The following is a 9,209-nucleotide window of genomic DNA, read 5'->3' on the forward strand; positions in this document are numbered from 1 at the left end:
GAGACCTTGGAGGCCAGATAGTACGGTATTCATAAGCCGTTGAAAGGTGGATGGTGCATTTTTTAGCCCGAAAGGCATGCGAGTGAACTGGAAGTGTCCGGTTGGAATATTAAAAGCTGTTTTATCTCCATCATCTTTATTAACCTTGATTTGGTGAAATCCAGAAGATAGATCTAGTGTGGAGAAGTATTTGCTATTGCCTAGCTGATCGAGTATTTCGGTTATCTGCGGAATGGGATAGGTATCTCCAATTGTAACATCATTTAGTTTCCGATAATCAATAACTACGCGCCATTTTTGTTCACCTGAGGCGTCTTGCTTTTTGGGTACTACCCCAATTGGTGAGGACCAAGGGGATGTGGACGGTTCGATAATACCTTGAGATAACATTTCGTCTACTTGTTTGTTAACTTCTGCTTTATGAATTTCGGGAAATCTATAGGATTTTGTATGAATAGGAATATCAGTGGTTGTTTTAATCTTATGTTCTAGAGCTATAGTATACGATAAATTTTCTCCACGAAGATGAAATATGTCTGAATAGTTTGCACATATTTGTAAAAGAGCGGATTTCTCTTCACTATTGAGATGGTCAGTTCTTAATTGGTTCAGTACTTCTTGAGTTATTTCTATAGAGTTTTTCTTTTGTAAAGAATAAGTGTTATTATAAACTTGTTTTTGATTGATATGAGTTTCAGTGGGTATAAGTTTTAGGTTAAGATTTGATTTCAGATTTATCGGATTTTCAGAAGTGTTGATGACGGATAGATCTTTCTTTCTCTTTCTCTTTTCTTTTATTATTCTTAACACGAACAATGCAATTTGCAATTAGAATGTCCTCTGAAGGATCTAGCACAATTCCTTCTTTTAGATTATTAGGGTTTAAAACGGAGCATTCGATTATTGTTTCTGTTCGTGTCGGTATGAGGTAAGTTGGTTCATTGAAATATAATTTGATTTCAGAGTTATTAATTTTTAGGGTATCACGAGAGTGTAATCGATATTACAAGATAATTTAGTTAATAGATCATTACCAATGATGCCATCATACGGTGAGTTAATGTTCTCTACTACATGGAATTGATGAGCTATATTTTGTTTACGTTGGTTTGCATCTAATGGTTTATTATTATTTATTATTATTATTATAGCCTTTATTCAGATTCAACTTATACATTATTTTAAAAACAATCAAACAAAGCTTTAAAACTTAAAACGAAAATAGTTATTCTATTATTTGGATCTTTTAATGTCTGTAGATCTGTTTGCCAATCGGCAAAGGCCTCCTCCAATCGTTTCCATTCTTCTCTTTCTTGTGCCACCCTGTTCCACATTACTCCTGCCACTGTCCTAATATCATCATCCCATCTTGTGTGGGGTCTGCCTCTTTTCCATTTTCCTTCCCTGGGATACCATCTTGTCACTTTCTTACTCCATTTATCATCTCCTCTTATTATGTGACCTGCCCATCTCCATTTGAGTCTTTTAATTTTCAAATTTATATCTGTAACTTTTGTTTTATTCCGGATGATGTAGTTTTTCAGTCTGTCTGATCTCTTGACATTCAGCATACTCCTTTCCATAGCGTGTTGACAACTTGCGAGTTTACTTGTCATTTCATGACTTAAAGTCCACGATTGGCATCCATACATAAGGACGGGTAAAATGCAGGTGTTAAATAGTTTGGTTTTAATACTAATATGAAGTTTTTTTTATCTTTCATAACCTCTCTCATGCTCCAATATTTACTCCAGCTGTTAGTAATTCTTCTCTTTACTTCTTCATGCATCGGTTGTTCTTGAGTTATAAGCTGTCCTAAATAGATGTATTCATCAGTATAATTTATTTCAGAGTTACCTAAGAGTATCGTGTCTTTAGTTCCATTTGTCATCACTCTAGTTTTTTCTGGGTTCAGTGTTAAGCCTACTTTCTTACTTTCTATGGCAAGATCTGCGATCATAGCATTAATCTCTTTAGATGTTTCAGCGAATAGTACTATGTCATCAGCGAATCTCAGATGTGTTAAAGATTCGCCGTTTACCATGATACCAAAATATTTTCCATTTGATTTGTCTGAAAACTGATTCCAAAACAGCTGAAAATATTTTTGGAGATAGGGGGTCTCCTTGTCTAACGCCTTGCCAACATTAAATGAATGACCTTTCTTGTCTAGCTGGATCCTAGCTGTACTATGAATATATACATTCTTTATTAATCTGATGTATTTGTGCTCAACCCCTTGTTCCGCTAATGTTTCCCATATATTTTTGTATAGCAGAGAGTCAAATGCTTTGCTGTAGTCGACAAATGCAATATAGTATGTAAGTTGATATTCTTTGTACTTCTCTAAAATTTGACGAACTACATGGATATGATCAATGACAGAGTAACCCTTACGAAATCCAGCCTGTTCTATCGGTTGATGTTCGTCTAGCGTTCTTTCAAGTCGTTTTAAAATGACCTTGGCGAAGATTTTGTAAATGTTTGACATAAGGCTGATAGGGCGATAGTTTCCTATTTCGAATTTATCTCCTTTCTTATATAACAGGATAATGTTAGATTCTGTCCATTGCTGAGGTATTATTTCAGTTTCTAATATAGTGTTAAACATATCAGTGAGGGCTGGTATTAAGATTTCCTTGTCATATTTTAGGAATTCGTTACTTATGCCATCGGGACTCGGTGTTTTATCTAATCTCTGGGTAACTATAGCCTTTTCGACTTCTGCTCTAAGAATACTAGGAACGCTTGTGGTACCGACCAGATCGATTCCACCTTCCGTGATGTCCCCTTTGTACAGTTTCTTGTAATAAGATGTGGCTATTTCCAGAATGTCTGCTCTGCGGTGGTTCCATTTTCCATCATAGTTTTTCATTTTAACTATCCAGTCCATTGAGTTTTTCAAGTCTTTGTATGCTTTTGGCTCCGCCTGTTTTCCATATATACCTTTCTAGAATTTCCATTTTTCTTTGTTTCCTGTCCTTTCTTATGCTATTTTTTATTTCTTTACTAATCTTCGTTAGATATTTTCTTCTGTCATTTATGCCTCGAGCGCTGATTAATGGTTTCTCTCTTCTAGTAATTGTATGGTATTTGTTGATAGCCATTTTCTTGGTTCATTTTTTATATTTGCGATTTTTTGTATTTGGGTTTTCATTATATTTTCTAACCAGTTGTATTTGTCTTGCAAGTACCTAAATCCTTTGTTTCAGATTGAAGTCACTGAATTTGTCCCTTAGAGCAATTGTTATTTGTTCAGTCTGATGGTTTCCGATCGTTACTTTTGCTATTCCACATCTTGGTCTAGACTTTTTTGGTTCGTTTAATACCAGTTCTGTTCTAATTAGTCTGTGATTGGTGTTAAAGTTCAATTTGTTGATTACGGAAAAATTTGAGAAATAACTATTTTTATTAGTCATTATGAAATCGATTTGATTTTTTGTTTTACTGTCCGGTGAGATCCAAGTCCACATATTTTTCTTATTTTTCATGAATATAGTGTTTAAGATGGTTAGGTTATTTTCAAGGGCAAAGTTCATGATCTGTTCTCCATTTCTACTTCTTGTTTTACTACTATATGTGTATGATCCTAGTACCTTTTCTTCTCCTGGACGTCTCTGTCCTATTTGACCATTGCAGTCTCCCATTATTATAAGGTTTTAATGACCGTGTTCCTGGATAGCATTGTTTAGATTAAAGTAGAATTTATTTATAGTTTCTTGATCAGATTGTTCAGTTGGAGAGTATATTTGTACAATAGACCAGGGGTTCTTATATTCAGGTAATTTCAGATTCAATATTGCAATACGTTCCGAAATACCTATAAATTCTTCCACGTAATTAATTAAACTATTTTTAACAATGAATCCAACCCCATGAAGGCCTGGGGTCTCGCCTTTATGACAAAATAGGTAGTCTGGATAAGATATGATATTTTCACCGACTCTTCTCACTTCACTGAGACCAACAATGTCCCATTTGATGTCTTTTAGCGCATACATTAGTTCTGTAATATTTTCTTCATTTTTTAGCGTGAGTACATTGAGGGCTGCTATGTATATTTTATTTTTACGACTTTCTTTACTGTTATTGTTGTTATTGATTATTGTTTTTTTTGTTATTGGAGGGTTGTGGTCTCTTTCCCCCACGAGGACCAGTCGGCTTGGGGGAGATTGGTGTGTTCTTATTTCTTTGTTAGTTTCTTCGATTAGATTTGGTTTCCGTTTGCCGATTATTAATTGTTATTGTTTTTTGGTGGTAGATACGTTAGTAAGGGAGTTGGATCTAGACCGCAACATATCAAAGGCATTTGTTCTGTTCGACTTAACTGAGGAAACAATCTGTTTTTTGGAGTGGCTGTTGTAAACGGAAGGTGAAGTAGAAGATTCCCTCTTCCTTTTATCTTGGTTGTTGATGTTCTTTTTTACTATTAGTTGGTCATATTTCAGAAATGCTATATTGCCTTTTTTTCTCTCTTCAGCTAGTTCCGCTTGTAACATTTTTCTTTTTCTAAAACTTCTTTTGAGTAATCTTCACTAATATTAATAGTCTTCAAGTTTCTTTTATTTTTAATAATTTCGATCTTTCTCCAGTTGTTTATAAATGAACATAGTACGGGCCTCGGCTTATTGCTTTCTCTAATCTTAGTTCCTAAACGATAGATTTTGTTGATTTCGTAGTCTTCTATACTAATATTTAGATCATGTTTCAGGTTCTTCTTTATTTCTTGTAGTAATTCAGACGTTGACGATTCTTTTTCTTCTACGCCAAATACTATAATATTATTATTTTCTCCCCTCTTTTCAGGGATTCTATTTCTTTTTCTAATTTTTCTACTTTTATTTTTAGATTTTTATTTTCTTCAACTAAAGGAATTAATTTCTCTTCTATTTTATCCATAATACTTTTTGTTAATGAATCCTTTAATTCAGCTGTTTGATTTTGCATCTCAATTTTCATTTTGTCGAATAATATTTGAAACTGACCTTCCATTGTATGTTTGCGTATATTGGAACGTAGTGTTAGCAAAGGCAGAAATTCTCGTTGTTGTCAACACTGACTGACTGTACTGCTAATGTCAGATGTCACAAATGCCAGTTCTCTTGACGTTAAATATCGTTAACGTAATAACGTAACGTAATAATGTGGGTATGTGTTCGTACCTCGTAAATATTCCGCTTTGTATTTATAATCAATCTTCAGCAATCTTGTAAAACTGATTATGTTTAAACACTTCACAGAGGTTTTACTAGTGTTATGTAGCGAAGTTATATCTCAAGATCACAGTTAATTATTTTTATTCGTTAGTTTTCACTTGGAGTTTATCACTATAGTGTTGACAGTTCGATTACCGGAAACGGATCTAATGGTTTAATATTTAAATAAAAATGGCCTATGGTTTTAGTGGATTCACAGTCGGGATCAATTCCTTTTATAGTGACAAATTCCTTTGTAAGTTTTTGATTTTTTGAGATGCTATATTGTCTGATTAAACTAATCGATGATCCTGAATCTACGAGAAGAGCTTGTGGGAATTCGGAGACTTATGTGAAAACAGAGACATATGGTAAGTATTTGTTTGAGTAATCATTTGCGATTTCGAAAACTTCCATGGGTTTCAGAGTTTGCGTAATTTTAATGGTTTCAGTGGATACAGCAGGTTGAATAGATACAGTGGATATAGCAGGTTGAGTAGTTACAGTGGATACGGCGGATTCTGTGGATACAGAGAATTTTGTAGATACAGCGGAATATGTGAATATAGCGGATTCTGTGGATATAGCGGATTCAGTGGATACAGCGGATTCAGTGGATATAGCGGATTCAGTGGATACAGCGGATTTAGTGGATACAGCGGATTCAGTGGATACAGCGGATTCAGTGGATTCAATGGATTCAGTAGATACAGCGGTGATAATAATAGGGTCGATTTTTGTATTACTTAATCTCGCACGACGCCTTGACGAGATGCTTACTCGTTTAAATTACTACCCTCAAGACAATTGGGTTCAGCTTCGGACTGAATGTCCTCCACATAATTAACACGCTGAACAAGATTTTGTGTGTATGTAGTAGGTTGATTAGCAGTAAAGTTATTTCGGTATTTATTATCATATTCTCTCCTTTTACAATTTTCTAACGAATGGCCCAAAAATTTACAATAACGACATATTATTGGGTTGCCCGGAGTAAAATTAACATTCGAGGACTTTGAAGACGTCTGTCGATTACCATCATATCTGACGTTAGAATTTTGACGAGGTCGTTCATATTGGCCTGTATGAGATGAAGACGGTTGTGGCTTATACGTTTGTAGAATCTTTTCTTCGGCTACAGCAAAGTTAATAGCACTGTTAAGGGTGTCGGGATCTCGACACCTGACTATAGTAGACAATTTCGGGTTGAGTCCTGTGATAAATGTATGAAGGGCCAAATCCTGCATTGCAGCGACTCGACCAGAGAGTTCTAGTTTCTTTTTAGTAGGAATAGAAATGTTTATTTTCGTGAGTAATTTAGCTAAACAGGTTTCTACTCTTAGAGCAAACTGATTAACGACTTCATTGTAATTTTGTTTGCACGCTTGAAGGTCACATAATAAATGAATGTAATAGTTCTTTTCACCAAATTGGTTTTTTAAAAATTCCTCAAGTTGTTCCCAGTCTGTAAATTCTTTGATTGAACAAGCAATCTGTGCCCGACCTTCAAGTTTGCTAATTATATATTTAAAAAGAATATCTATTTGATGTGGTGATGCTAGTTCAATAGCATTTCTACAATTATTGAGGAAAGGATTCAACTTTTCCCTACTTCCATCGAATTCACTTATGAATTTAAACAACATTTGCAAGTCAATTTCTGCCATTGTAACTAACTTGGATTTTGCTTCTGATTTTGACATTAGATATAGTGGTATTATTTATTTATATATATATTTATTTAAATGGCAAGAACTGACTTTTATTTATTAAATAATAATTAATATGGAAATTATTCAATGTTAAAAAAAGAAGATGTTTTAGTATTTAAGTATGACCAAGGACTTACGTACTTAAGTGCGCAATTAATATAGAGATAAGACGCATTGCAGACGGGTGTTTGTGGATCGAAGTTCTCGGAATCGGCGGGCGCGACGTCTGGCAGCCCACGCAGTTGCACTATGCGTTATGTATTGTTGCGTAATAACTATCAATTATGTATTATTTTTTATTTTTATTATTTTATTTTTTCCACTATTTGGGAGTGATGCAGAGTTTGTATTCTTCTTCTCACTTTTTTTATAAAGTTTTGAACACTCTCACTTTTAAGAGGAGAGAAAAGTAAAAGGAAGCACACTTTTCTTTTTTTTTTTTACACAGTAACACAACACAATAACAAAGTTTTTGTATGGATGGAGATGAACCGGAGATCCGCTTATTGGATCCCTTTTACGCTGCCACCAAATGTTATTCGATGAAATAAAAATCCCTTTTTAAAAAAAAGGAATTTATTTAAAAATAAATTTATAAAGTATAGTACAGAGGAGTGACTTGTATGAAATTTGGAATGAGACTGACGCCTCAATGCTATGCTTCGCCTCGGTACTCAGTATTGCTGAAGTCAGCAATACTGGAAATGTTGATTGTGAGCATTTCCTTATGTTACCGGGTATAACAGATCGTTGATGGGGACTCATTTTCTCCAGTACTTCCCTGGTCAGCATCGGGTTGAACAGATAACCTTTTTTTACTTGACTCAGAACTGTTATATCCAGAAATAATTCAACTTTCAAACCATCTTATGCAAGAGGCGAGAAGGGCTATAAAATATGGATATTCGGCGCCTACATACATAAAAAAAGAAATACTGCGACTACCGACGATGTATAGGCAGACAGCGATACCGCCTAGGAATAAGAGACATGTTTTTACAGTTGAAACTGTAGAAAATGAGAATAAGGGACACGTGATTGTGTGCCCAGACTGCAAACGACAACACAAGTTAACAGTTTGTCCTGAATTTACAACAAAAACAATCGATCAACGAAGGGACATTGTTAAAAAAGGCAGTCTGTGTTTTAAATGTCTCGTTAGTAAAAATAAACGTCACAATTGCGAAGCAATACCGTGCGGCGTCAGCACGTGTAAGCTTCGCTACCATCCGCTGCTGCACCAACACACAGGGCTCAGTGTAAACACCGGTGACAACGCTGAAGACATCGACAACGAAGTGGTTACGACAACGACAGTTGACAAGAGTACCGACATCAAATTAAAAGTATGTCCAGTCACTGTAATCGGCCCGAAAGGAAAACAAAGCATATATGCACTGTTCGATGAGGGATCTACAGTTCCGCTATTGGATGAAAAAATAGCAAAAGCAGTGGGGGCGGACGGACCGATTCACCCACTAAATATGCATGGAATAAATGCTGACCGATGCGAAATAAATAGTCGATCGGTACAGATTTAGATACAAGGACAGAGCCGACGCAAATCTATACATATAAATAAAATTGAAATAACCGTTTTTTACTACATGCATATGAATATAAATACGGTACATAAACCAAAATAACATTTTTTACAATTTTTGTCTGTCTGTCTGTCTGTTTGTTCCGACTAATCTCTGAAATGGCTGGACCGATTTTGACGGGACTTTTATTGGCAAGTAGCAGATGTAATAAGGAGTAACTTTGGCTACTTTTATTTTAGAAAAATAAAGTTAAATTGTTTATGGCTCGTTCCATTATGTCTGTCGGTGTTGATGGTCGTCGATGCTGGTCTTCATTGTTCTGTGTCTTGATCGGGGTTTTTTTTTTTATAAAAGGGGAGAAACGAGCATGCGGCTCACCTGATGGTAAGTGATTACCGCCGCCCATGAGCACTCGCAACACCAGGGGAATTGCAAGTACGTTGTCGGCCTTTTAAAAAGGAATAAGCTCGTTTCTTGAAGGTTTCAATATCGTATCGGTTCGGAAATACCATTGCTGGAAGGTGATTCCATAATGTGGTTGTGCGAGGCAAAAAGTTTCTAGAAAACCGCACTGTGGAAGACCGCCATTCATCCGCAGACGATCAGGATGGTATTTCAGTTTCTGGCGGGTGGTACGGTGGTGAAACTCAGCAGCTGGTATTATTCCGAACAATTCCTCAGAACACTCCCCGTGATATATACGGTAGAAAATGCACAGAGATGCAATATCTCGCCGCAAAGCCAATGGGTCGAGTCTG

General features: G+C 35.6%; 2 protein-coding genes and 1 pseudogene across 2 annotated transcripts; 1 reads left to right on the plus strand and 2 right to left on the minus strand.

The window, feature by feature from the left end:
- Positions 1-3,738: 3,738 nt before the first annotated feature.
- LOC131844415 (uncharacterized) lies at positions 3,739-5,108 on the minus strand (annotated as a pseudogene).
- Positions 5,109-5,142: 34 nt separating this feature from the next.
- On the plus strand, positions 5,143-5,945 carry LOC131844071 (keratin-associated protein 19-2-like). The gene is made up of 2 exons (XM_059192882.1): positions 5,143-5,148; positions 5,622-5,945. The coding sequence occupies exons 1-2, from the start codon at positions 5,143-5,145 to the stop codon at positions 5,943-5,945; spliced, it is 330 nt and encodes a 109-aa protein (XP_059048865.1).
- Positions 5,946-5,971: 26 nt separating this feature from the next.
- LOC131844150 (uncharacterized) lies at positions 5,972-6,862 on the minus strand. Its single transcript, XM_059192986.1, has one exon. It carries the CDS (start codon positions 6,860-6,862, stop codon positions 5,972-5,974), a length of 891 nt encoding a protein of 296 aa, XP_059048969.1.
- Between the last annotated feature and the right edge of the window lie 2,347 nt (positions 6,863-9,209).

Source organism: Achroia grisella, unplaced genomic scaffold, assembly GCF_030625045.1.
Source record: "Achroia grisella isolate CSIRO2021 unplaced genomic scaffold, CSIRO_AGI_Agris_v1 utg10437, whole genome shotgun sequence".
In the NCBI taxonomy this organism is placed as follows: Eukaryota; Metazoa; Arthropoda; class Insecta; order Lepidoptera; family Pyralidae; genus Achroia; species Achroia grisella.